A 27,441-nucleotide genomic window follows, 5' to 3' on the forward strand; every position below is an offset into this window, starting at 1 on the left:
AATTCTTATCTCTCTGTGGCCTGGGTTTAACTGCTTCCTTTGTCTTAAGGAGACAAAGTCTGTCAGTTCTAGAAATCAAAACTGGTCTCTCTGGTCAGGTCATTAACCTTCTAATCCAAACTTCAAACTAAACTAATGATTTGAGCCCCAAACATTACCGTGGCCTGTGCCTCTTTTCTTGTTCCCCTGACCACAGGATTCAGACAGGGGACAGAGACTATGGAGTGGCAAGAACCATAACTTCCAGCATAAGGAGCCCCTCGACTTATAGCATGTTACCTTTTCTCAAACTGAAGAGTGATCCTGGCTCAGAGAAGGACTACACAGGCCACATTAACCTGGTCAGTGACTGTGAAAAATGGACTCCTCCCAAAGAAAATAAAAATTCCGTGTGTTTAGGTCTCCAACTGCACAGGATGATGTCTTATCGTGACACACTTGCACATAAGGCAACTTGTAGAAAGACGTCTGTGACCACCGGTCACTCAGCGTCACGGCAGCAACATCCCCTTCGCCTGTCAGCGTTCTCTTTCCAAACACCATATCTTTCTTTCTAAACAGTGAGAAAGCCCGAGAAAATTTCCTAAATGGAATAAAAGCATCAAATCACTCCTGATAAGCACAGATTTCTTTTAAATATTTTTTTAATCTTACAAAAGATGAGGGATAGTATTAACTCATTTTAAAGAAACTCTGTTTAAATAGAATATTTGTAAACCAGATAACCAATTCTCCTTAGTTTATGCATGATAAACAGGATGGAAGTAACAACTGATTTTAACCTCCAGCTGGTCACTGCGCAGGTATGCCAATAGCAGGCCACAGAAAGAACTAAACGGCACCATGGAGACTTGTTATTTCTCTGAGGTGCGTGTGTGCAGAGTTTCTGACTAACCCATTATTAATTCAGGCATCTCCCACACCTCAATAAAAACTCTCATGAGGACAAAAATGCAGGACACGCATGTTCTGGATACAAAAGAAAACCTGAAAACCTCCTCCCCTTTGGTAGAACATTCTGGGGCCATCAGATTCCTACTCTCTGTGGGCAGGGTTCCCCTGTCTGTGTCATTCTCTCCAACTCAGCCTCAGCAGCAGCAGTGGTGACACAGAACTATCTGTTGAGATGAAGTGAAAATAACCCATTTCCAGCTAGCAGGGTAAATCTCATTATCTTATGGTCATCTACCTGTTCAGAGCAGTTTCCTATTTCATTACACAAGGAAAAACCACCACAGTAAAGGAAAGAGATCCAAGGTCCAGCGCTCACAGCACCAGGGAGGCGGCCACTCTGCCCCAAGAGGTTCCCCGGAACTGTGGCTGATCACAGGCAGGGCCAGGTGAGGTGTGGAGGGCCCGGCACTTACACCTGGGGAGCCCGGAAACAATGGCAGCTTTCTGCCTCCGGCTGCGCGAGCCAGGCCCAGGCTGAACCCAAACCATCCAACAAAGGTCCAGAGTGTCCTCCACTAAAACAGACGGGAGCGAAAAAAGATAGTGCCTAATACTTGGCTTTTCAAATATTAGATATTTACAAATGAAGTGAATGACAATCGCTAAAATTAAAAACGAGAAGAGCCATTCTGTGAACTGAATCAACTGGGGCCAAACCTGAATCACAACCGCATTTGTGGAGAGTCCAGGGAGCTGGTTCCTCTTAACTTTTAACAGTTGTGGGATAACTGAGTGTTAATAGATGCGCAACAGCAAAAAACTCCCAAAGACATCGTTTCTACCTCTTTCACCAAAGATTTACACTCCTCAGCAAAACTTTTGTATAGCGCAAGGGGTGGTCCCGATTCCAGGTGAGGTTCAGCGGCGTCACCGACACCCGTACTCACTTGCGACCCCGAGCCTGGTCCGTTCCGGCGCCCCTGGAGCTGCCGACACCTACCCAGGAAGAGGAGAGGCCCTCCCCGCTCGGCTCCGCCTCCCAGGGCAGGGACCGGTCTAGCGAGGTGCACACCTGAGACACGTGAGGGAGCAGGTAAACACCCGCTTTTCCGGGGCAAAGCACCTACTTTACACATATTCGCAGGATAAAAACTGCAGCTAAGGGAGGTGTGCGCTCGCCCTCACCGGTCCCAGGGCGGCTGCTGAAGCAGCCCAGCTTCGACAACTGGGCAGCCCAGCGGCCGTCCCGCCGCAGAACGGACCTTGCGCAGCGGTTCCGACCCGGGCACTGGGGGCGGGGGTCTCGGGGTACCAGGAGGTGCCCTTGCGGACCCCGCCCAGCCCCTGATCGCGGGCCTCACCTTCGGCCGCGCGGCCCAGGTGACGGGCGCTCACCTGAATCCCAGGACTGACTCCCTACTCTCCGAGGACACTCGGGGACCCATCAGGCCCCGTCTCTCTGGCTTCAGTCTGTGGCCCCCAAAACCCCGGGACTCGGGGCTACGCCCTCTCCTGCCCTCGGGTGGTCACTCAGCAGAGGCGCGTGACCCCAGCTCTCCCCCATTGGGCCCCTCCCCTTCCAGGTGGCTCTTGGTCCCGCCCCATCCCTCCCCTCCTCGCGCCCCACCCCCCGCCCTCGGGGTGGCTCTCGGCGCCGCCTCCCGCGGGAGGCTCTGGGGCCAGACTGCGCAAGCGCGAGACTGCACTCTCGCTCCGGGTGGGGCCGGGGCAGGACTACGCGGGCGCGCATGCGCCGCGCCAGAAACGTGCCTACGTGATTAGTGGGCGCCTCTCTGAGCGCGGGAAGATGGCCGAACAGGCGACCAAGTCAGTGCTGTTCGTGTGTCTGGGTGAGACAGCGCTGATCTAGCCCCACTTTGACGTTCCTGGAGGGCTGGGAAGGGCTTCGTGCGCTCTGGGCTGCGCCGCTGGGCTGCGCCGCTGGACCGCGCCGCTGGACCAGGAACGGTGATGCGGAGGAGGCCGGAGAGGGGAGACCCGAGGGTGGCATGGGTCGGCGCCGTTGCCTGGGCAGCTCTGCAGGCGGGGTGTCCTTGACGTGCCCGGTTCTCTCTCCAAGCGGGGTCTCCTGTTCAGTCCTGTCTCGGAGTCGGATCCCCTGTCACCTGCCGAAGCCCTCTCTGCAAGCCTGGACCTCTAGCTTCTGTACAGTCCTTTCTCCAAGCCCGGTTCCCGTCTCACCTGCAGCACCTGTACTCCAAGCCAGGGTTCCTGGCATTGCACTTGCCTAGAATCCCTTTTTCCCCTTCATCAGACAGACTCGAGGCCACTGGGCTGATCTGTCCTTTAAGGGCCTCCTGATGCGCCGAAACCCATGACAACACTGGTTTGCTGGCATGTTGCCTCGGCCCATGCTCACAAATGGATCTGACCTAAAGGCAGGGGAAGGGCAAAGGTTTAGGATTTCTTGGTTGTAAAAGCCAAACCAGGGAGATCTGATTCCCTGGGTCGCTATGTAACAGCCCCATGTGCCAATACTCCTCTACATGAAAATGAAGGTATTTTATTTTTAATTCTTCAGGTAACTTCCAGCTCAGAATTATTTTCATTTTTAGGACTTCAACAGTGAGCCTCCCTTACTTAAAATAGAGCTCACTTTCCCTTTAGCTTTCAGGATTTTTCCTTTGATAGGGCACCTCAGTGCTTCCACCCCATCGCCTTAATTCCCCAGAGAGGACGGCCTATATGGTCAATAGTCCAGTGACTTGAAACCTTCTGATGAGTCTGCATTTCCTGCACTTCCTTCCACTCCTCTTTAGGTGCACCCTTAGAGAAGGCCACAGAAGTGTGCTCAGCGTTTCCCACTTTACCCCGTTTACCGTTTCCTACCCACACACCCTGGGGACTCCCTGTTCCCCAGGACTTCAGATGCTCAGTGTGCCTTCCGTTGTGTGCTTCTTTCTGGGAACCCATTTTGCATTTTGCCTGGAAAGCCTTTCTAAAAAGGCAGACCCAAGTATTCTCTTCTTTACTTTTTCCAGATCGTCTAGGTAGAGGTAGTTGTTCCCATGACCCTTTATAGACACCTTTCTTCACACAGATTTTATTATAATTAACTTGATAGCCTCCTGAGATTATAGCTAGATTAGCCCTCTTGAAGGCAATAACTGTGGCTTATTTTTCTTTGTATTTCCAGCTTTAGGACAAAATATGATGCATACTAGGTATTTGCAGAATTGAATTTCTATGAGGGGAAAAGTAAAAGGCCTCCTTGTTTCACTTTGACAGTAGGCATCATTTGAGTTTTAAGCTCTCCACTGAAGGCTGACTGATGGCTTCAACACAGTTTTTTAAAGGGAAGTTCAGCTCAGGTTGGGCATCTAATAGGATTCCATTGCCTTGTTTATTTCACTTAGTATTGTTGATTAGGCTGACATAATGCACTATGGTGGCTCTGAATGGGAGATGTCTGCTTGTAAGTATTTATCTTCAGTACTTTTTTTTTTTTAAAGCAACCGCCACGGGACCAGGCACTGTTCTGAGTGCTAGGGATATAGTGGTGAGGGAAACAGACAAAAATCCCTGCGCCTCTAGAGCTCACATTCCATCATCAACAATCAAGGATTTGGTTAGGACAGTAAGGCAGGAAAGGGGGAGAGAAGGAGAGTGCAACTGTAAGTAGGCTGTTCAGGGGAGGGCTTACCGAGAAGGTGACATCTGAGCAAAGACTTGACGGAGGTGAGGAAGCAAGTGTAGGGTATTTTGGAAAAGCACTCTGGACCCAGAGGAAGGCAGGTGAAAGATTTTGAAGTGAGGGTGCTGGCCATGTTCAAGAAACGGCTGGGAAGCTGAAGTTCTGGGCCTGGTGACCTAGTACCTTCTCAGTCAGACACTCCTCTGTACCTGAGGACTCAGAGCTAATGTGGCTGTTTTCTCAGGTCCCAGTGGATACATAAGCGGTACTGTTCTTGGTGCATAGGGGAGAAGTTACTTCCTGACATACAGTGAGTGTTCTGGGGCAGGAGTCTGCAAACTCTTCATGTAAAGAGCCAGAGAACAAATACTTTGTGCTCTGTAGGCCATGCCAAAGGTGCAGTGCAAAAGCAGCCCTAGCCAGTACATGAGTGATTATGCTGGGCTGCCATTGTGTGTGGACACGGGGATTTGAATTCTGTGGAATATTCTCAAGATATTCTGAGTATTTTTCAACTGTTTAAAAATGTAAAAAAATTATTTTTAGCTTTGAGAACTATATGCAAAGCTGGTGGGTCCTGAGCCCTAGTTTTCAGACCCACATTTAGGTTCTGCGGTGGACAGATCTGGTGAGGCCGTGTGAGGACTTGGGCTCACTGAGCGAGTTAAGCCATTGGAGGGTTTTGAGCAGAGGTGGGAAGTTTAAAAAGAAGCCTTCAGCTGTTGTGTTGAGATTGGACTGAGAAGGGGTGAGGGCCACAGGAGGGAGACCCACAATTCAGAGAGTTTGTGTGTTGAACCAGAGCTTTGCCGGTGGAGGGGGTGAGACATGGAGTTCTGGGGTATTTGAGGTTGCTGTTTGCCATTTCACTTGGTAGCCTGTATGCAGGACAGTAACAACAGTACACTTCTGAAACATAAAAGTTTTATTCCTTCAAAGCGTTTATTTGGACCTGTTTCAGACTGAAGTGCAGGGAAGTGTCAGATGTATACCATCGGTAAGGGTAATAGCAGAAAAGAACGGAACTTCTTATTTTGGCAAGATTATTAAGTGTTTAATGTTTTAAAGGTCTAAAGAATGTGTGCTGTTAATTGTGTCCCAGCCAGCAAACTGGGAGATGAGAGAGAGCATAGTGGTGTCAGGTTACCTTTTTCCTGCAATTAACCAGTATTTAAATACTCTTCATCCTTTAAAGACCAGCCCTAATTGTTCTTTTTTTCTCATAAGAAACTTTCTTATTCTTTATGCTTTTTAGAATATTTTCCCGTGCTCCTGTAGTGTATTGCTTGTCTATCAGCATTTGTTTTCTTGTTTTGCTCCTGTAGTATATTGCTTGTCTATCAGCATTTGTTTTCTTGTTTTTATTATAGCTAATTCCGTATCTCCCATAAATACATTGCTTAGCATGTGGTAGAAATATTTTGAGGGAAGATTTTCTGTCTTTTATCTTTCTTCCCCTGTGTAGTAAGGAATTTGACCCCATTTAATGAGAGGTCTTGCCTCTGTCCTGGCTGCTGGGAGGTAACCTTCAAACCCCTTGGAATTCCCTTGGAGTGATAGGAGTGTTTTGTGATTCAGGGATGACCCTACACAGCTTATGCTGAGGAGGTAACTCGGGTGGAGGCTGCGAGCCACACGTGGCAGGGGAAGGGGCTGGACATTGAGTTCAACCACAGGCCAGTAATTCAATCAGTTGGGCTTATTTATGAAACCCCAATAAATCCTTGGCACTGGAGCTCTGGGAGGCGTCCTGGATTGGCAGTACTCTGAGTACTGTCACACATGGGTGACGGGAATGTGACACGTCCCCAAGGACCAGAAAGTTTCCGATTTGGAACTTTCCAGAATCTTTGCTGTGCTCTCTGACTTTGGCTGGTTCTGCTTTGTATCTTTTTGTGATAATAAAACTATAATCATAAGTATAGCATTTTCCTGAATTCTGCAGTCCTTCTGGAGAAATATTGAACCTGTAAGGTTCAGCTGGTTTGAAGTGAGGGTGAACTGGGGATCTGTGAACTTGCAGCTGCTGTAAGTTCTGGGCAGACTGGACAGCCTGGAGGACCATCCCTACCCCAGCTGGCTGACTTTTGGGTCCACAGCACTCAAGCAAGGGCTCCCTCCGCACAGGTCCTGCGGTAGAAGTCTGTGTGGAACTACTCTTAGGCCCAAATACATTTGCTTGTATATTTTATGAAACAATAGTCATCTTTATTATGTGCAGTATACTTGAAAATGCATATTTTAAACTCTATTCTGTTGTATTTCATTTTAAAATAGGCTGGTTGCGACCCACTTTGTTGATTTCACGACTCGCTTCTGGGTCAGTGGTAGCAAACCTGAAAAACGATGATTTTGGTCATGACTGTTCTGATTTCGGATGTCTTTGTCATTTGTACTTTGAGTACATGGACAGTTGGTGTGAAATCATTGAGCAGGGTTGGGTCAGCTGTTCCCCCAGGTTCTGCCACGTGCTGGCAGGACGGTCACCTCAGAGAAGAGTACCTTGCTTCCCTCACATCACATGCTCACTCTGCCCCCTCCTTTTTTTTAAGGTAACATCTGTCGATCACCCATCGCAGAAGCAGTTTTCAGGAAACTTGTAACTGATCAAAACATTTCAGATACTGTAAGTACTGTTCACAACCTTAAAGAGGACAACCTGAGTGGCTTTGGGGCAGAAAATTGTGAAAAAAATTCTTTTTTTCTCCTGCAGTGGAGGATAGACAGTGCAGCAACGTCCACGTATGAACTAGGAAACCCTCCTGATTATCGAGGGCAGGCTTGCATGAAGAAGCATGGTGTCCCCATGAGTCACGTTGCCCGGCAGGTACCGTACTTGACCTTGAAGGTGCACTTGTGTGTTTTGTGTTGCAGTGGGTCATTGACAGTGGCGCTGTTTCTGACTGGAACGTGGGCCGGTCGCCAGATCCGAGAGCTGTGAGCTGCCTGAGAAATCATGGCATTAACACAGTCCATAAAGCAAGACAGGTAGAAGAGACCTCGTTTAATTTCTAATACGTTGATCCCGTAACCTGAGCGGTTGTGAGAGGCTTAACCAGACTTATGTATAATGAGTGCGTTTATTTGAGTCTCTTTATTTAGGGTCGGCCTAACCAGCCACAATACACCCATTCTGGTTCCACAGTTCTGAAAGGTTTGCATGGTCTTGGAATTGACTTGTTAAAATGCATGGTCGAGAGAGCCCTGGCTAAGAGCTGGCAGACCTGAGCTGGCATCGCCCTTTTTTCTGTGCGTGAGGTCTTTAAACTTTTAAGCCCTGGTGACTTAGTCTGCTTCCATTACTAGGTCGTTGTTAGAATAAATTTCGGTTGTAAATACAGAAACATATTGCCAAATGTGGAGTGCCTTAGAAGTACCGGATAGCGCTGATATTATTATGGGTGCATAGCCTGCACACCAGCAGTAGTACTTCTGGGTTTTGGTTCTGGAATGCGGCCCAGCAGAACGTCCTGCGAGGAGGTTGGTGTGCCTTATCTGCTCTGCAGGGTGGAAGCCGCCAGCTGGATGTGCTCTTGCACTTTTGAGATATGGCCAGTGTAATGGAGGCTGCATTTTAAATTGTAACTCATTTAAATAGCCACTTGGTCTGGTGGGCACGTTATTGGGCTACAGGGTTCTAGACTCCCGTGGAAGCCCGGAAGGGGGGTTCTGAGGTTTTCATGGCAGCATTCGTGGTGAGACGTCGGGGTCCGTAGGCGGCCCGTCCAGTCCCTCCCAGTCTAGGAGCTGCTGTGGGTGCTCGTGCCGGCACCTTCTGTAACCACGGGGACCAGCTGCTACAGAAACACGCTTCGTTTCTGACTAGCGTGTTGTTCTAAATCCAAATCAATTGGATTCTTTAAAAACCTCGCTAAAATCTGCTGACTTCCTTTTGTATCCATCCTGACAAAATGTAGGCTCTGTAGGCCAAGGAGGGTCATGGCTTAGTGTCACATGAGCTTTTGAGGCCTTCAGAGTGAGAAGCCAAATATTGTGAAAATCAGTTGTCAGATACATTGCATGTTTGTAAGTGTGGATGGCAGCGTGAGAACTATAATTTAGGATTAGTGCTCGGATCAGAACTTTTTGTAAGACTGGATAAAGATTCCTTAGTCGTTGTTATACTAAATTTTGTCTCTATTTAAAACTTTGCAGATTGCTTTGCCATATAACATCGTATTTTAAATTTTGGTCGTTCTCAAATTTTATCAATTACGGAAAGGAGTGGTTGGTAAACACATTTTGCAGGTCAGGAAACAGTTCTGGAGAGAAAATAAATGACTTATTGAAGGTTATGCAGCTGCAAAGTGGTAGGACTTGGATTTAATTACAGGTTCATTTGTTGAGGTGTGAGCCAGAAAATTCACAAAACAAAATTACTGTAGAAACACTTTTAATATGTTAATAATACTTCAGAAATTAGTAATGCACACATTATTTTTGACTTAGATAACTGAGATCTGTGAACTAGTTTCTGGCTACATCAGTTGACTCTGCATGTTAACAATTTACTATTTAAATTAACTATTTTAAGGACCCTTTCTTAAGTGGAATTTTCATTGGAGATTAAACATTTTTTATATCATTTGTCCATTCTAGTCTCTTCAGGGTTGTACATACCTTGCCAGTTTCTATTTTGTTTTTTAAATAATGTAGATTTATTTTGAGTAGACCTTCAGAATTATGAGCAATCATACTTCCATGTTTTCTGCTTTTAAGATCAGATTATTTTTCATACACTAAGTTTATAATAAAAGTGGGTACAAATGAAATATTTTAAATACACATGCCTTAAAAAAACAAAGCTAGAAAGTTACTGCTTATGAAATTATTACCAGTTTTAGAAGTAGTACTTCCACATGACCTATTTTTTCTTTTGTTGCTTTTAAGAAAATTTTCTCAGCAATGATTTTTTTAAAAATGTGCAAGTCCTAGTAGGATATGTCAGTATCACGTCAGATCTTTGTTATTTTTTAGCATTTTCTAATGTTTACAGATTTCCTCTTTAGTGAGTGTCACAATTTGTATGAGAACTATTCTAATATTTCGATTAAACCTGGGTTTTATAGACAGAATACATTCAGGGTACTTTTTTCTTTTTAGCGCATGTAACCATTTCTCTGGAGTATGTGAACTCTCACATCCGGTTAGTTCTGTGGGGATGTTTACTTTATCATACATTCTTTCCCTTTCCAGTAAACTTTATGTGACATATGCACAGATGTCAGGGTGCTCAGTGCATCTTATGGCACGACCAGCTCTACTCCCTCTGCTCCAGAGGTCACCACTCAAAATGCCGTCTACCTTTTCCGCTTTATGGCAGTGGAATCCTATAGTGTGTATACTTCTGTCAGCTTTTCCTTTGTGAGATTCTCCGTATTGTTGCTCATAGCAAAGCTTAGTCATCCTCATTTGTGGACTCAGTATCATTTTACAGTTAGGCTACAGTTTATTATCAGTTCCACTCTTGATGAACACTCGGTTGTTTCTAGTTTGGGGCTGAGTCCACTGAATATTTTTGTATGTGTGCAGTTCTGTTGGGTTGGATACACACCTGGCATCACACACTGTGTCAGGGTCGAGCAGCCTCATAAAACAAGTTGGCTAATGTTTCTTTTCTCTTCGGTTAAAAAACTTTTGTCAAACAATGATGGTATTTCTACCTTAACTGTTTGGAAGGATTCATCTAATGCATTGTCCTTTGGTTGCTTCCTGCAGTTGCTGTCGTTTTCTTCTGCTGTCTTTAGCTTTTCTTTGGTGTGTAGTTACCAGCAGTTTTATGTGGTCAGATTCACTTCCTGAATTTGTGTCTTGATGGTTTTCATCAGTGCTGGAAGATTCTGGGCTGTTATCTTTGTCTACTTTTCTTCCCCTCATTCTTCTGAGATTCAGCCTAAATGTATTTTGAACATAAATTTCTTGTGCTTTTTCTACTTTCTCCATCCTTTTTTTCACTCTGTTTTTCAGTCTGAGATTTTCCTCCTGACCTGTTTTGTGATGTACAAATCTTTCTGTTTCCAAACAGTCCATAAGCCTCTATTTATTGAATATTTAGTGTCTGTTACTTTATTTAATTCTTTAAGTTTTACTTGATCTTTTAAATTGACTCCAGCTCTCTGGTGAAATTCTACATCTTGCCCTATATTTTCGTGAACAACTCCGATCACAGTTATTTTACACAAAGCCTGCTACCTGGGTCATCTGTGAGTCTGCTCTTCTTTCTTTTCCTCTTTGTTGTATTGCTCGGCATGCTTGCTAGTTTGGATTATATGCGGAGCATGATGTGTAGACAACGTAGAAGCTTTGGGTGAAGGACCTTCGCCCCCAGGTGGCTCCGCTTTGGTGGGGCAGGGATTGGTTTGGAGCTGACTGGTTTCTGGGCCTGCCTCGCGGGGCTCGGGCTGTGTTGGACGGGCCCCTCTCCAGTGAACTTCCAGGAGCCCCCCTGCCGGGGAGGCGTTCAGCACACAGGGCTGTTCCTGTTTAGCAGCTTCTGAAGTAGTTCTTCCCTCCCCACTGAGTCTGCTGCGTGCGGCCTTCCACTTGTTCTCTTGGCTTCTTCCTCTGAATAGTTTAGGAACTTGGCAGATGCTCTGAGGAGAAGACGTGTGGTGTCTGCTTCACCTCCGGCATCTCCATCCGGTGAGGTTGCCCACTGGCCCTTGGGTGCTCCTGCCTTCCATCAGCGGCCTTCTGCCCAGGCTTCTCGTGACCTGGGAGGCCGGGTGGTTTGACCCACGCGATGCTGAGCACCCCTTTCATCCCCCATCGTGACGATCACGACGTCCTCAGACGTTGCTAACAGCCCCTCCTGTGAGAGTCTAAAGCACAGTCCCCAAAGTGGGTTCCAGGGACCCCTAGGCCCGTGAGGTCAAAATGTGTGAGTCAGGGATCCATTCAAAGGCTCAGACTAACCATAACCAGTGAGCTTGGACAGAGTAGGAAAAGTTTGCTCGTATGTTTTCATGTTCTGCATTGCAAATAACCTGTAAGAAACCACCGCTAATGAGCTTTGGCGTTGCATCAGAGAATATCCACAGTTACACAATGGCTGTTAAAATACTGCTTTTAAGCTACGTACTTGTGTGAGGCTGGTTTTGCATATTTCAGCAGATCAAATGCAGAAGCACAGAAGAGAACCGTCTGCCTTGAGTAAGCAGACGTTAAAGAGATTTGCAAAAATGTAAAACAGTGCCACTCTCCTCCCTAAGTTTGAGTGTGGAAAATAGAGCTGTTTTTCATTTATAAAAATGTTATAATAACAGGTAATGAAGTTTTATTATTTTTAAGTGAATAATAAGTGTTATAAAAATTTCACTTTTAATAGCTTTGGTGAATATTGGTACAATAGATAAAACCCTAAGTAACAAGTTGTTTAGACGGAAGGCCTAAATAATTTTAAGAGTTAAAAATTTCTGCATCCAGGAAGTTTGAGATCTCTCTTCCGAGCTCTAGCCAGGGCCCAGGATCAGCAAGTCCTCTTGAGGGCGGGGGCAAGACGCCAGCTGCCCTTTGTGGCCGGTCAGCCCTCGCAGGTAGCCAGGCTTATCTGTAGCAGCAGAGGGCCCGCCAATTTGCATACCCGGTCCTGTGCACGCGGTTGGGATTGTGGCCTTTCTGAGCCTGGCTGTCATGGGAGCACGTTAATGATAGTGCAGAAGTGTTTAGTTTTGATGGGCGTTTCCTACGTTTTTTCTGGCAATGGGGTTGTTTTGCCACAAGCTATTTCATTTATAGCTGCAAGCGGCAATCCTTTACCGTGCATTCTTTATAAGATGTTCACTATAGCTGTTCCTCTTCCACAGTCATTTTAACATCTAAACATCATGTAGCTCCATGTAGCTGTCAGTTACTAAGTCTTTCTTAGGATCTGCAATCGCAGTCATTCCAAAATTAAAAACAATGTTTAATATTTAATCTCAGGACATTTCTCAGACAACTAATTTGGGGAAATAACTTGTAATATTTGTTCTAATAGATTTTAAAATAAGCTAGTACCTTGGGAATGTTAGCAAAATTTGGTCCCAGTACTTTATTAATGTGCTACACTAAAAATTAATGCAAGTGCATACTAAGAGCCAAAATTTATTATTTTTAACAGAATAGTGAGTATATTTCTGGTTCTTCTGCAGCACTGATTATAGTAGAGTGTCACTGCTCTGTTTAACCAGGTATTCAAAATCTTTGTAGTTTCATTGTGCCACTATATTTTAGAGGATTTTTTTAGTGATGAAGATGAGTATTGAAAGCATTCTTAGAAATTATTTCCATCCTTGATTACGGCATGTTTCCCTTCCTTCCTTCCCACCTGCCTACCATTTTTTTAATTGAAATATAGTTAATTTACAATGCTGTGTTAGTTTCAGGTGTACAGCAGAGTGATTCAGTTATATATATATATATATATATATATATACATTCTTTTTCCGATTCTTTTCCCTTATAGGTTATTAAAATTGAATATAGTCGTTCCTTTCTTATTCTGTTATTACTTATACTAATAAAAATCATAAGAGAGTTTTTGTTTATATTTTAGTGAGCTCATGTTTATGAATTATGTCAGAAAACAGTGCACAGTTCGGGTGAGAATTAGTAACAGTGCTGAGTGGCGCTCTCTTCTGTGTCATGTCCAAGTTACGGATATTTAGTCAGAATAGAGAAGATCCAGAGATTCAGTTCCTCATGTGTTTCTTTCTTGTGAGCCTGACCACCCTCTACCTCAAATGTTGTCTTCCTCTCTGCCCTCTTCTCTGCTTTATTTTTCTGTGAGGCATTGTCACTCCTGAGAGCTGCCCACCCTGCGTAGGAGGGAAGCCCCACGAGGACAGCCGCCAGTGCTGCAGTTGCTCCATGTCACTGGGGCTGAGGATGAGTACTTTGGGAATGAAAAATAGGGCTCAGACACGGAACATTTTATTAAGTTAACTGAATTATACTTTGTTTCTAAGAAGTCGAAGATGAAGTATAAACTTTGCATCCACATATTATACTATTTATGATTATTCTAGGGAACTGTATAAAATAAAATTTATTTGCAATACAATTTTAGGAAATCAGGTTAACTGTTTAAAGTACCTTAATTGATTTATAACTTAATAAGTGAGTAGCAGATTCAAGTATAGCCTTTTTTTTTTTTTTTTAAGGTTCTGTTTTGGATCCTCTAGGCTTGATTGGTCTAAACGTAAACATTATGTTTTCACTTCTCATTTACTTTTAGGTTACCAAAGAAGACTTTGCCACTTTTGATTATATACTATGTATGGATGAAAGCAACCTGAGGTAATCGTATTTTTAAAGGTTATTTCTCTTCAACTCGGTTCAGTAATAGGCTAGGCAGTTTGTTGTCCAAAATGACTTTTCTAGTACCTTAAACTTGTAATATATAATGATGGTCACAACATGTGGAAGTACTTATTTAGAATAGTAAGAAATCCAGGGAATAATTTAGAATTGAAGTCTCATAGATCTGTTTACACTTAGACACACCCTTTGGTAAGGAAAAGTCTGATATATAAGGTGATGCTTTGTTTTGCAGGAGAATGAGTTTGTTATTGCTGTAATGAATCATGGCCAGCATGGTGTTGTATTGTGTTTCTCATCTTATTCCCCCTTACAGCTGCCTCACAGCAACCCCCAAAAAAAGACTAACAAAAAAGAAGACGTTTTAGTTCATTTAAATTGTTGATTGCCTTAATCAATTTAAAAAACAAAAACTGTCAGATTAAGGTATTAGGTAAAAATGGCTAAGACTGGTGCGTATCGTGTGCTGTGCACGCCAAAGCCCTTCCTCTGAAGGTTTGCACTGTTGCTCCGTCTTATCAGAGAGGAATTCGAGGCACAGAGAGGTTATGTTACTTGCCCAAGGTCACAGATTCAGTGGTGGGTGTGTTGGAATTTTAGCCTAGGCTCTGTGAGGCATGAGTCACACTCACCACCGTGCCCTATCGCCTCACTTGTGCGTTTGACCTCAGGGGACATGGATCTGGGCAACAAGGAGCTTGGTGTGGCATTTCTTCAGCCAGGCACTGGTAACCAATGATGAGAGCGTTTTCCTGGGCCTCTCCTCCTGAAGTCTGAGGTGGGCTTACATGTATTATGGGCTTCATGTATTCAAATTAAACCTAACAAACAATATGATACAATGTGACCATGCAAAGATAAATGAATACGATGTATTTTACAAATATAGAGGCAGACTCGGGCTAAGTGACCAAAGGGAATGTATGAGCAGACCATGCACCAGTTGCAAGACGGGCACCGTGCTGCCTGTCACACAGTAGGTCTTGCTGAGTGAGATGCCTCAGCAGTGCGCCTGCAGGGCCCTTGGTGTCTGCCCTCACTGAAAGGACAGAGACGAGCCCGCGGTGTGAGCGCAGGACCACACTGCCTTGCTTCCCTGCTAACCCGTAAATGTTGCGTGTGTTTGATTAACAGAAACTCTTTCCTTTAGTCACTGTTGTAGGGTGGACAGGTACGGATGCAACAGGCTTACCTAGGTTTTCATTAATCACGAACTGCGTTAAAATACATAGATTTTCTATTTTTGTTTTTCACTTGTTAGTTTTGTTTTGTCCACATTTTTCTCAGTTACAGAATAGCTCATCAGTATCATCAACAGCGTCTTGTTAGAGAACTCTGTGTGGCACCCTGTCTACTAATGAAATGTCCAGACGTGGTTGGCACTTGGTGGTGCAGCCCGAGCCACCCCTGCTCCCACCTGCCCTTCACGTTTCAGCCTCGGTGGCTTCCTGGGGAGGGTCTGTGCTCTGAGGCCTCGCGGGTTTCCCGTTAGACTCTGTTGTCCCCCATAGAGATTTGGTAACCAAATGCAGGAACAGTGCACACGAAGCTCAGTGAGAAAGCTGAGGTGGGAGATGGGCGCGTGGAGTGGGTGCAAGGACCACCGTCAGGACACCTTAGCGTGGAACCTCCCGCCCTCTGGGACTTGGTTCTCACGGCGTTTTGCGTTCCACTCTGTCACCTTGTCAGGAGAATGCTGGTTATCGTCTGGCTCAAAGCTGTACGTTTCGTGTAAAGCCCCTGCTGTTGCGAGCTCCCTTGCCTGAGACACAGAGCCCCAGACTGCAGCCCCAGGGAGGGCCGTGCAGAGCTGCCGAGTGTTCGATTTCCTCTTTAAATCAGGTCACTTTTGCTGGATTTTGATATAGGCGCTTCATAAAACCCTAGCAGACGTCCCAGTTTAACTTGAAACCATAGATCAGAAGACTGAGTTCATGTTTCAATTTTACAGAGATTTGAATAGGAAAAGTAATCAAGTTAAAAACTGCAGAGCGAGAATTGAACTACTTGGGAGCTACGATCCACAGAAAAAGCTCATCATTGAAGACCCTTATTATGTAAGTATGGTTCTCACTTCCATCCTGCGGTTCACGGGTAGGGATAACGTAAACACCAGCCTGTCTGTGTGCCCTCACGTTGGGAGTCGGAGGCAGACTCCTGAAGGGCCTTTTCCTTACGCAGGCTTCGTTACTCTTCCTTTTCCCTGTCTTTTCAGGGTAATGAAGCTGACTTTGAGACCGTCTACCAGCAGTGTGTGCGGTGCTGCAGAGCCTTCCTGGAGAAGGTTCGCTGACCCGGGTCCAGCCCTGCTGCGGCCCAGGCTCGTTCCCACAGGCCCGCATTCTCAGTCAGGTGTCACAGTGTCGCCATTCCCTAGCCAAGGCCACAGCCCTTTTCTCAGTTGACTCACTGTTTCTTACCTTAAAAATAATTGTAGATGGAAACCAGTTGTTGCGTTTGGTGGACGAATAAATAAAAAATTTTGATTCAGCCAGTTTATGGGGTAAGTGTTCTTAGACTAGTTGAACCTCCCACTTTGCCCCAGTTGCAAAAATAGTGGAACAAAGAAAATCGCAGAGCAGCAAAATAGAACACAATGAAGTAAAGCATCACTGTAAGGCTCGGCAGCATCTGAGCCCTCGGCACTTCCAGGAGTCTGCACTGCCTCTTCCCTCTGTGTGGACGGGGCCCCTGCCCTGCACTCCCTCTTGATGCCAGGGCCTGGTGCCCAGTGATGTTGGCGAGAAGTGTTCTCACACAGGCACAGTGCACACTTGTGCATTGACAGGACAGGAAGGAGGAAGCTTTGCGTGACTCGTCATCAGCACCTTCACTCCTTAGTTTGTGTCTGTCTAGTTGATTTCATAAGGAAGTCACCTTATGTGTTCCTGTTTGAACCACTTTGCCTCTGGAAATGTAATTATGTCCGGGAAGAAGGACACTTGTGTGCTGGTTTACCTTAGGGTCAGTGTGGGGACCACGTCTGCTTTACATGCATGTGATTAACCTGAATGTCAAATATAGATCAGCTTAGGTGGGAAAAAATAAGTGGGAAAAAAGTCCTTTTATGTTGGAATGCTTAAATATTGATATGTTAAGTATTCTTTTATCAGTGCTTAGTTTATAGGCAAATATAGGTAATTTCTGTGCACTTGGAGATAACTGATCTAAAATTCATATGAATATATGTCAGAAAAGATTGTTTTCAAATAAACTGGGGAAATTACAAAATTACAGCTAAGTACAAGTCTGGTGTCTGCCTGTTTTTCTACTGACAGGTGGGGAAGAATCAGAAAGCATTGCCTCCACTGTCCCTTTTGGATGATGTGTGATGTGTGCCTGTCTGCCCCGTGCCGGGCAGCACCCTAAGCAGCGTAAGTGCCTAAGTAAGCACGTTGCTTCCACTCAAGTAATCTGTTCATGGGAGAAGCTGGCAGCCCTGCAGCCACAGCAGCCTTGCCTGCGCCCCATCCTTAGTGGAGTGTGGGTTCTCCTTGGGGCCAGCACCCCGAGGCAGACCCCTGTGGATGGCTAGGTGAGGGACAGCTTTTCTTCTCTCGGTCTTCACCCCAGTTCATCGTTGATGACCCGAAGTCCCGGGAGGACTCTGGGTCACAGATCGGTCTGAGTGACGGTCGCTCAGAAGCAGGGAGAGTTCAGAGGAACGGCTTCTGGTCCTCAGTATCACAGGGGCCTCAGACGGGGGACCTTCAGTCCTGAGCTTACTCGGGCCTGAGGGATGAGCAAGGTGTCTTTCCCACCAGGCCACCGGGGGCGGCAGACTCAGGGACACCGGGGAGGCAGCGGCAAGAAGGCTGGCCAGGCGTGTGTGTGGTGGCCTGCGGGATCGCTCCATGAGGGCTTATCCTGAAACGTGGGAGGATTGAGAATTTGATAATGGCAGCTTTAAAAAGTAAAGAATTGAGGGAAAAAGTCGACCTGCAACTAGGAAACAGGAAAGTAAAGCACTTCAAAAATTACACCCTAGTGCCCTAATCGTTCAGTAATTGCTTAATACTCTCAAAGTAAGGAAATTTCTTACTCTTTTCTGTTCCTTTATGTTGATGAATAAATCTCTCTAGTTTGTTTTCTTTAACATTTACACACACGTCTTAAACACAGACCCTCAGACAAATCCTAGGGTTCCTAATTGACTTTGTCCTTAGGCGGTATCCAGACTAGGGCTCATGTGAACAGGAAACCTCGTTGCTGAATTCACTTGTCTGAAAAATTAGATCCAGTCAGGTTTGTTCAAAATATATCTACCTGTAAAAATCTGGAGCTTTTTGGAAGTCTTAAGGTCCCTCTTAGTTTAGCGTTTCCATTACAAGGTCACACAGGAAATACGGAGTTTAGTGTTTCCATTACAAAGTCATACAGGAAATACGGATGCAACCTTATTTGAAATATTCGCTACCAAATCACGTACGTTAAGAAATATGTCGCCAGTATATAGTGCCACTCTCTTTAAAAAATGCTAATGTCCCTTACAAGAATTCATAGCTTTCTCGTTTTATTTATTTATGCCTTTTATATTCTGTGATATCCTGCCAGTATTTCAATCTTTTCAAAAGATTTGTAAATCATGAATTCCCAATGATGAACTTGTTCAGGAGTAAAGAGTCACTTTGAAGACTTCATTATAACAAACACTTCATTTATTACTTGCGTTTTATTTACAGTATCTACATATTGCACAGTATCTAGATACTATTTTACACTTATTATACAAAGGACAAATGAAAGTAGCCTGAGCATGTACACAGGTTTACACTCCAATGTCTCCACAACTGAAGTTCTTTTCTGTCTCTTTTTATTTATTTATATTTTTTAAATTTTTCATGCAATTCCAAATGATACTCTGGGCATTTAATTGTAAAAGTAATAAAATATTAAATAATACCATATGCTATATGAAAATATAGTTTTAGATTCTGCTGATTCTGCTTATGCTTCTCAAGAAATATTTGTGACGTCACCTAATCAGGAAAAGGAGCTCTCTCTCTGCCGTTTCACAGCATGACACATCAAACGTGGAGCACTCTCCTGTTGTCTAAAATGACCGGTGGCAAGCATTACTGTCGGGCACACCCATTTACTGACTCTGTGCCCACAGACGGTGTCAACCTACAAAACTCAAGGTGAAGGAATTATGGGAGAGGCTGTCTGCAAAAATAAATCTCTGTTCATGGGGCGTGTCCAGAAGGCAGTGGGCTCTGCCCTGCTGGTCTCCAAGGCACTTCTCACGGTCCCGGGCCGCTGCTCGTCCGCGGCGCTCTGCTCGCTGCGAAACAAACACGTTTGGGTTCAGAGAATGATTCACAGTTGCTTATTGATTCTGGAAGACCTATACATTCAATTACGTGTAACATAATGTGTGCATAGATGTGAGGAATTGCAGTCTGCATGTTTCCCTGGGTGCCAAAATGTGTGTCTATTTTATTCTGGAAAGTAACTCAGTGCTCACGGGCCTGCTGCGCTAAAGGGATGGAAATCATCACAAACGAAGAGAGATGCTTGCTAGGGTCTGAAGAACAGTGCTCAGTGTTGATGCGTCTGCCGCCAAGTCCTCGGTAGTTCAGTCCACGCTGATGTGGGGCGATCCTGGGTTGCTCAGAATAGGCCGCATTTTGTAGAGCGAGCTGGATACTTCTTACTCAAAACTCCGCTTCTCTGAAAGTATTCCAGGGCTCAGGCTTGTAACTTACTGGAGCGCCAAGTCCAGGTAGTGAGGGGTGTGTTTGGGAGGCTCTCCTGCTGTGTGGGAGGATGGCTGCGAAGCTACAGCTTCTCTTTGGCTCGAGGAGATCAGGTCATGAGTTTCAGCAAGAAGGAGCAAAGGGCTCGGGCTCTGCTCTGAGACCACAGTGTGGAGGGTCCCTGTGCTCGGACCCCTCTAAAGACCCACTTCTTTCAGACTGAGCCTTTAAGAAGTTGAGGCTCTGGTCTGGAGTAGGAAGAGGAGTCTTACCCTGCAGCTTTGTCGTGACATCTTCATGTGTTAGGACGGCGGAAGAAACGTATGTGGACGCAGCTTACGCCACTTAAGGAAAACCTGCTGCTAACGCAGGATGTGTGCTCTGCCCTCCGGGACGTCAGGGTACACAGAAACCCTTGACTGTCTGCGTCGTCACCAGCCAGTTAAGACTTTGCTACTGCAGTTTAGAACTTCTGGAGTTGGAAGAAATTAATCTTTTTTTAAACGTTACAAAATTATTTTAGCAGAAGTATCTGTATTTTCAACTACCCACTTCTTGACCAAAGTGAACATGGTTACCGACGGCGGTGACCAGTGCGATGTGGGTCTCCGTGTTGTGTTGGGAAAGCCCTGGTGTGCCCGTCCCGAGACGGTGCAGAGGTAGGTCCACGCTCGGGTGCAGTTCCACGGAAGCGTAGGCTCCTGGGCACCACTACTCTCGACTTTTCGCTCCGGGGAGCTGTCTCTGCAGGAGAGCAGTCTTTGGGGAACCGCTGTGGGGAAGCAGGCGGTTAGCTCGCAGGCACAGAGACAGGAAGCCTGTGGCCTGAGCGGTTCTTCGGTGGATGTGGACGCTGGGCATCTGGTCTCCCCACTTGTGAGTAGATGGCGGTGGTTTTCCAAGGATGTGCCTGGTTCATCTTTGGAAATAGTGATGCTTTAACTATAAAGAAATGCTTAATGAAAACAGCATTCTCATCTCCCCAGGCAGGTACTTTGGGAGACTTACAAGAATCCATTCATTGCTTTAAAAATAAGAAGTTTTCTGTTTGCCATGTGGGCAGTGGAAGAGAAACTGGACAGCATTCAGATGAGAAGTGAAGGTGGAGGAATTTCTCAGCTTTGGCATTAAAAACTGTGCTTTCACTTCCCCCACATGGAAAGTGTTATACAAGTTTCAGTGAGCTTGGGGAAAATGTGGGATGATACCCTCCACTAACCACTTGTTTCACTGAACCCCCATTTGCTAGTGGGACTTTTGATGGGAAGAAGCAGCGCTAAGGACGCAGCTCAGGGCAGCACCCACTGCCCGGCTGACCCCGAGCATCTGTGCAGACGTTGTTCAGCGCAGCCTTTGCCACGGTGAGCACCCCTCCTCCACTCACAGGAGGCGAAGGGACAGCCATCTGACTGCAAGGTAGACCCAGCATCTGGCTGTGCCTGGCACACAAGACACACAGCTAGTGTCCAGTTGTGAAGTTACAGTTTGTGGCTGAAATCGATGGCATTTGTCTCAGGAAAATAAAACCTTTCAGCCCATCCCTTGACTCTTGCTGACAGTTAGTGTTATGTGTTACATGTCAGCCCTCAAGAGGCCAAGGTAAAAAGTTTAGCTCGTAAACTCAATGTGTGTTTATATTTTTACCATCAGAGGCTTTTAAAAAATAACTTTGATAGAAACATTTGAAGAGGATACCTATTCTTAGCTGTTCTTTTTAAGTGTATTGGTATAATGACAGAATTCAATGCAAACATTTGCCAGATATGTCGCTAAAATTCGCATGGATATGGTTAGTCATATACTCATTTATGAATGTTTGAATGAAAGCCTAGAAGTGGGTGGGCAGATACACACCATGTCACACGCTGAAGTCAGTAGCCAGTGGGCTGTGTGCAGGTTAATGTGAGCTCGGCCAGCGTGTCCTCCTGCGACCAGGTCTCAGTGGCTGCCTGGGGTGCTGTGTGTTTACTGCTGACCAGTACCTAGAGCTATTTTGAGTGTTCTGTCAGCCTTACTCAGAGTAAGGCTACTTTACCCAAAGAATGACTGTCTCTAAACTCCCATGAATTTTTCATGTCCCACATGCATCCAGTCTTTGGTGTGTGGGCCACAGCGACTGGGCTGTCAGCTTACCTTATCCCTCCATGCACATCGGACTGACAGCCAGCCGAGTAAGAAGCCGGGCGCATCTCTTATAGTCTACAAGGGAAATAAATCACAGACCCTCGTCAGCTACCTCAACAACTTAAATGAATTGCATTCACTTTAAACAAGCATAGCAACTGCTAAAGCCATTCATTCCTTTAAATATTCTGAATTCCTTGGAAACAATACATAGACTGTCATCTGCAATCATGGCTCGAAGTTGTTGATTTAATAATTTATGGTGCCTCGGGCCTTTAGCATCACGTGACAGAAGTTAAATGATGTAACTGGGAGGCTGTGGGAAGTGGGGATGCAGAGTCTCCCACGCGGCTGCTCTCTGCCTGTTTTCTCCTCGCAGTAGCTGCTGGGCTCATTAAAACAGCTTTCGTTTTGCTTCCTAGAGTACAGTTGGTCTTCCCGTGCCCTGTGTTACTTAACTTTTAGGTCACGTGCGGGCCGAGTCCCCTCTTGAGTTAATCATAACACAAAGCCTTCTGCACAGAAATTCTAAAGACAGTGGGTCAACAGCCAAGTACCAGAGCAAAAAACCTGGCTGGACAATGGAGGGAAGCAAGAGCTGATTTCTGAGCGCAGGCTGGTTTTCCTGGGTATCTCGTATGGTTTCCTGTTTCAGTAGTCTCATAGGTGCTGCCTCAGAGGACACAGCGATCACGCCCGTAAAGGGGTTCCTCAATACGAAGTTCACTTCTCAAGGTCACAAAATCCTACTTGAAGACGGAAGAGTTCAGACGCTTAGCTGAAATTCTGAGTGAATGAGTAAACTGACAGCGATAAACACGCACGGCATGTCTGTTAGGCGAGCGCCTAGGCCTTCCAAAAACACACCCGCTAAACATCTAGAGGACATGACAGTTGGGGCTCAAAGGAAACAATTATGTGGCAGCTGGGGGCTTTTCTGCTCTTCAGATGTGCCGTGTTTTCAGGATGTGCTTTTCCTAGAGAGACCACACGTGGAGGCGGCGGACTGCAGGAGCTCAAAGGAGATACTGGCACTTGCCACACACCCTGAGATCCTGAGGGCGACCACCACCCCGCTGGGCCACATGTTCTCCACCCTGATGTCCACCTGGGGTCCCTTAAGGTGCAGACTTTTCTCAGCAGGTGTGGTGGACTCACAAGTCCTGCTCTTCCCAAGAGCTCACCCCAGGACCACACCTTGAGTGAGAAGGTCTGTGGTTCCTTCTGTCTAACCGGCCAGGATTCTGGGAACTGTCGTATGCAGCCTTGAGCAGCACAGAAGTGGTCAGGTTGGCTCTGCAGCTCTTTATGGGCTGAGAGAGGTGGGACCCACACAAGCAGCCACTTGTCCAGGGCACAGATCTGCTTCCAGGCCCAGGGGCATTTCTGACCGGGCCTGGTCCCACCGCCTCACCTTATGGGTGACTAGGAGCTTGGTGGCGGCCCGCTCAGCAAAGGAGGCAGCAATGTGGGTGGCGCCTGCGATGGGGCCCACGCAGCCTAAGTGCCTTGTCTGTGTCCTTGTCCGTGAATGAAAGGATTCAAGCAATGACCCTAAGGGTCACTTTCAAATTTAGAATCTGATCCTATTATTGTAAAAAAAGACTTAATATAAAAATATATACACATTGAAACAAAATGAGAAGGTTCTCTGACCCCTAGAAGCAGGCTAGTAATTCTCCAACAGAAGGTGATTCCATTTCAGAGGAAGGAAAGAGGGAGGTGAGGTGTCCCAGGTCCACATGGCCTGGATGAGAGGGTGAGCCTGGAGCTTCCGGGACACGGGTGCCGCCCATTGACTCGTGCCACTGTCCCCGTGGCAGCCTTGAGCGGGACCACGTCAGCTCCCTCCTGAAGGCGCTCCCTGTCTGCCTGCCATGTTTGGGGACGTGCGAGACAGGAGCTCCATGAAGGGGTGCAGCTGCCTGCACACAGCAGCTTCCCCTTCGTGGACAGGGGCTTACTGTTTTGAGCAGGACGGGCAGGTCTGGTCTGCTGCCCCTTCGGACAGTCCTGAAGGCAGCTCCTAGGAGACCTGGCTTATGTGTACAACTGCCCTCCTGTGAGCCTTAAATGGAAGGCAAGTTGTGGTCCCTACACACACAGAAAAGTTGGTGTAGGGCTCTAGCAGATGTCCCTCTAGCTAATAAGTTACTTGTCATCATTGTATGTTTTGTGAAGAGCACAAGAAAGCACTTTTGGGGGAATGAGTGCACTTGTTGTGGATGAACCAGGAAGTTACAGCTGAGAGCCAGACAGAAAAGGGCACCTGCGTTTCTGAATTAGTGAGGAAGCCAAGTAGAAGAGCAGGAGTTTGAAGTACCAGTAAAATTCCTGGGTGATGGGGTTACAATTACTGGTGGAAACAGAAAGTCTCTGGCCAGGGCAGTGGGGATGGCCCAGGGCCAACCATAGTTACCTCACACCCTGCAGTAGTCATTTTGGCAACTCAGTTGGAACATTTGTTCCACTGTCAGAGTTGAGTGGATACAAGGACAGGCATCAGACCAGAATTCGAGAGCGCGCATGGAGGAGCCCAGCCCCTTCCAAGAGCCGATTCATTCCAATGACTGTGAACCACGTTCCGTGCGGCACTAGCTGCTGCTGCCTGCGGTTATCTTAAGTGGTGTACTCACCCCAGCCCCGGACTGTACAGTCAACAGGGAGTATAGTATTAGCAAACCTGGGTTACAGAAGGGAGGGGCCTGAAGCCTCGTCTACCCTGTACCGGCATTTCTAAAGCGAGTTGGATGCGGTCACTTACAGGTGGGGATGGTGCAGTCTCGGGTGTTGTGGTAAAGTCTGTGGAAGTGTTTGCTGCACTTTGGGCTGAAATAAAGAGGACCTGGAACGTGGAAGAAGAAACAGATTGTGAGGGCTGCGGGATGCCAGGAGCTGGGGAGCGGCGAAGTAATGCGTGGAAAGCCTACCTGTCAGATGTTTCAGAAACTTGTCTTTCATCCTTAGATCTCGAGGAACAATTTCTGTTTGAGGGAAAGTAAGTTAATTATTAAATTGCCTGAAAGGAGCATGTTTTCATGTGATCCGAAGTGAATGTTTAAAGTTACTGGAAATTCTGCCCTGAACACAGCAGCCCCGTGATGGCAGTACGTGACGATGTGAAGACGGGTGATAGGGCACATTTTCCTCAAATCATATTAACTGCTCTCCGAGCTCCAGTCTTAATGCCCAGTCTCCACACTAGGATAGAGGCAGGGACTGTAAAGTTATAGGCAAAGAAAGGTGTGTGTGTGTGGTGTGTATGTGACAGTTATCTTCCAGTGAATAAATCACTCGTAGACAGTTTCATCTTGAAGAGCTTGGGAATCAAATTCAACAACCTCTCAAAGTTCTAGGAAGAAAACCTGATCTCATACTTCAAACAAAAAATTTGCTATAGGTATGTATTCTTCTAGGTATATATTTAGAAAAAGGGTTAGTTGCTGTCAAAACCACTTGTTATGAAGGCTGGTGTGAATGCATGGAAACAGACATTAACCTGGTTGGATGAGATAAAGGTACAATTCCCAGGGAAAGACTGACTGTACCGGCACAGCGCCTAGTTAGCGTTGGTAACTAACCTGACTGACGTTCTTTCTGATTTCAGCCTTGTTTTTGCTTTTTTTTTTTTTACAGTCATCTGGATTCATTTTCACTCACCTGTTCTGCACTAGTAATGCGATGGCACGTGGTCACACTACCACCAATTCTCCTCATCTGAAGAGGGAACATTTCCATAAGAGTCTTACTTGCAAGGTTTAGACATCTCCTAAATGTCAGTCTTCATTTACAACTAGCTTTAGTCAGTCTATAGAAAATTGACCTTATCATATTTGACCTAATTGTGTCATGAAAGCATTAAAAGCTTTCATGCTTTCCTTGGTAATTTCCCAAGGGGCAGCCACTCTGGGAAGGCTCTGCCATGGGGAGGGGGGGCGGGGAATGGGAATTTCTGTCTCAGTTGAAACTGCTTTGCTGAAAATATTTCCATTTCCAAAATAACAGATGACAGTTCTATGCTGAAATTACTGACCTAGGTAACAACTCACATGTCTTAGAAGTGGATGAGGGATAGTTATGTTATCTGCCAGGCATCATTCATGGAATTCCTATTTCCTTCTCTAAAAAACATATTTCCCAGTTTTTTTAACAGTCAAAATGTATTTATATTTTAAAAATACGTATGTGTTCTCAAAGACAATTCTATTTCCAAGCAAGTACTAGTTCTTCTAGCGTCTCCTGAGACAGGACAGGCGGACCCGCCGTCAACACCGCACACACCCGAGAGGCCTTGGGAAGCGGTCCACTCCGTCTACACAGCCACGCGGGCGGGGACACTCACCCACTCTCTGCTCCTCCGCGTAAGCCCCGTAGTCCGAGACCTCCCTGCGGCCCAGGGTGTAGTCCTGCCGGCCCGAGAGCTGCAGCCTCTTGGACTCCCCCGAGTGGTACTTCCTGAGCTCCTGGACGATCTCCACGATGAGTTGCAGCAGCGTCTGCCTGTCCGCGGCCTCCCGGGTCTCCGCGATCCCCCGGCCGGGCCCCGCCGCCCCCAGCACGAGCAGCAGCCCCAGGAGGAGAGGACGCCCGGGTCCGCGCATCCTGCGCTCGGCCAGGCTGGGCGGATCCGACGCGCTCCCGGAGCTCGGCTCGCTGCAGGGACAGGGGTGCGGGGAGACCCGGACAGCCAGTCGGCGGGGGGAGCGGGAAGGGCGGGAGAGGCCACTCCCCTCGGTCCGCGCGCCCCGGCCGTGCGGACCCAGAGGACGCCCGCCAACCCAGTGGATGGACGCCCCGCGCCGTCCCGGGCCTGGAGGGCGGGCGGGGGCCCGGCGGCGGGAGGCTGGGCCGCGGTCTCCACGAGGACTCGCCCTCCCCGAGGTCCCACGCGCTGATGCTGAGAGCAAGCCTTGGGTGCGCCCGCCCTCGGCGCGCGGGCGACACGGGCCCTGGCCGCCTTGCGCCCGCGTCCCGCCCCCGCCGCCGGCCTCCGAACTTTCCTGGAAATGGCGCATCGCCGGCGCCCCGCGGCTCAACGCGTCGCCACAACTTTCCGTCCCCTTTAGACGCCGAGCGGGGCGGCGGCGGCCGCTCGCAGGGTCGGGCCCACACCCATCTCCCTCGGGGAGCGGCCGCGCTCAAGTTTCCAGCAGCGCCTTTGTGTGGCGGTCGCCCCCTCCTCCCGCTGTCCCCGATCCCCCCCCCCACCCCCCACGAGGAGCTCCCGCGCCGGGACCCTCGCCCCGGCCGCCTGCTGGGCCAGGTTCTGGAAAACCCTTGGCCCCCGGTGATGGGGCCCGGCCCACACCTGCCCGGCGCCGCCCGCGGGGCCACCTGCGCGCAGGAGCCCGGCCGGGTTACCTGTCCCCGCGCCCCGGAGCCGCGGGCGTCCTCTGGCGTCTGTCCCGGCGTCTGTCCGCGCGCCCCAGAGCCGCGCGCCCCGCTCGCTACTCCATGCCCGGCGGCGCCCGGGCCGGCGGAGCGCACTGGACGCGCGGGGAAGGGGACGCGGTGCCTCGGCAGCTCCGAGCTGGGAACCCGCGCTTGCCTGGGGTGCGCGCCGGCAGAGTCCGGCCTCGGACCTCGGGGCGCCTCTTATCCCCGCGGCCGCCGACGTCAGGAGGGTCCCCGAGGGCCCGGCGCGGGGCTTTAATTAGAAGCCGCTGAAGTGTTCGTATCCCCGCGCGGATCTTCGTCAGACACCCCCCCCGCCAACAACTCCTCCCATGTCTCCGTATCCCGTCTGTCTCCCCTCTCCCCACCCCCTCC

At 47.5% G+C, this 27,441-nt stretch overlaps 3 protein-coding genes across 6 annotated transcripts in view; 1 reads left to right on the forward strand and 2 right to left on the reverse strand.

Annotated features, from left to right (window-relative positions):
* The window catches only part of SH3YL1 (SH3 and SYLF domain containing 1), a 46,656-nt gene extending 44,207 nt beyond the window's left edge, over window positions 1–2,449 (reverse strand). The window contains exon 1 of one of the 2 annotated variants that reach the window (XM_082672825.1): window positions 2,290–2,449. Coding sequence is in view for 1 of the 2 variants with exons in the window: in XM_082672824.1 (XP_082528950.1) it covers window position 1,842 (1 nt within the window). In the remaining variant the exon portion in view is untranslated. Of the gene's footprint in view, window positions 1–1,841; window positions 1,891–2,289 lie in introns of those variants that run through there. The other variant, XM_082672824.1, reaches the window with a different exon arrangement.
* Window positions 2,450–2,617: 168 nt separating this feature from the next.
* ACP1 (acid phosphatase 1) lies at window positions 2,618–17,083 on the forward strand. 3 transcript variants are annotated; one of them, XM_082672254.1, is made up of 6 exons: window positions 2,618–2,744; window positions 7,102–7,175; window positions 7,263–7,376; window positions 13,767–13,828; window positions 15,801–15,906; window positions 16,065–17,083. In XM_082672254.1, the coding sequence occupies exons 1-6, from the start codon at window positions 2,702–2,704 to the stop codon at window positions 16,140–16,142; spliced, it is 477 nt and encodes a 158-aa protein (XP_082528380.1). In that variant the 5' UTR covers window positions 2,618–2,701; the 3' UTR covers window positions 16,143–17,083. The 3 variants fall into 3 exon arrangements, 2 of the variants coding, with proteins under 2 accessions (XP_082528380.1, XP_082528381.1); XM_082672255.1 differs by lacking the exon at window positions 7,263–7,376 and adding an exon at window positions 7,424–7,537; XR_014297807.1 differs by lacking the exon at window positions 16,065–17,083 and having other exon boundaries at window positions 7,263–7,537; window positions 15,801–15,875.
* Window positions 17,084–18,795: 1,712 nt separating this feature from the next.
* Window positions 18,796–26,288, reverse strand: ALKAL2 (ALK and LTK ligand 2). Its single transcript, XM_082672319.1, has 5 exons — window positions 26,015–26,288; window positions 24,603–24,656; window positions 24,437–24,517; window positions 21,682–21,747; window positions 18,796–19,133 (listed from the first exon to the last, which is right to left on the reverse strand). Exons 1-4 carry the CDS (start codon window positions 26,271–26,273, stop codon window positions 21,683–21,685), a joined length of 459 nt encoding a protein of 152 aa, XP_082528445.1. The 5' UTR covers window positions 26,274–26,288; the 3' UTR covers window positions 18,796–19,133; window position 21,682.
* Between the last annotated feature and the right edge of the window lie 1,153 nt (window positions 26,289–27,441).

Source organism: Grampus griseus (genome assembly GCF_964374135.1).
Source record: "Grampus griseus genome assembly, chromosome: 15".
NCBI classification, from domain to species: Eukaryota; Metazoa; Chordata; class Mammalia; order Artiodactyla; family Delphinidae; genus Grampus; species Grampus griseus.

What these genes read in the sequence shown, in the direction of transcription:
- ACP1 (XM_082672254.1), top strand. Translation starts at nt 2,702, where the DNA reads ATGGCCGAACAGGCGACCAAGTCAGTGCTGTTCGTGTGTCTGG. An exon ending in ATGGATGAAAGCAACCTGAG is followed by an intron (nt 13,829 to 15,800) that starts GTAATCGTATTT and finishes TCAATTTTACAG; the next exon opens with AGATTTGAATAGGAAAAGTA. An exon ending in TCATTGAAGACCCTTATTAT is followed by an intron (nt 15,907 to 16,064) that starts GTAAGTATGGTT and finishes CTGTCTTTTCAG; the next exon opens with GGTAATGAAGCTGACTTTGA.
- ALKAL2 (XM_082672319.1), bottom strand. Translation starts at nt 26,273, where the DNA reads ATGCGCGGACCCGGGCGTCCTCTCCTCCTGGGGCTGCTGCTCGTGCTG. An exon ending in CGCGGAGGAGCAGAGAGTGG is followed by an intron (nt 24,657 to 26,014) that starts GTGAGTGTCCCC and finishes TCCCTCAAACAG; the next exon opens with AAATTGTTCCTCGAGATCTA. An exon ending in AGACTGCACCATCCCCACCT is followed by an intron (nt 21,748 to 24,436) that starts GTAAGTGACCGC and finishes TTTCCCTTGTAG; the next exon opens with ACTATAAGAGATGCGCCCGG.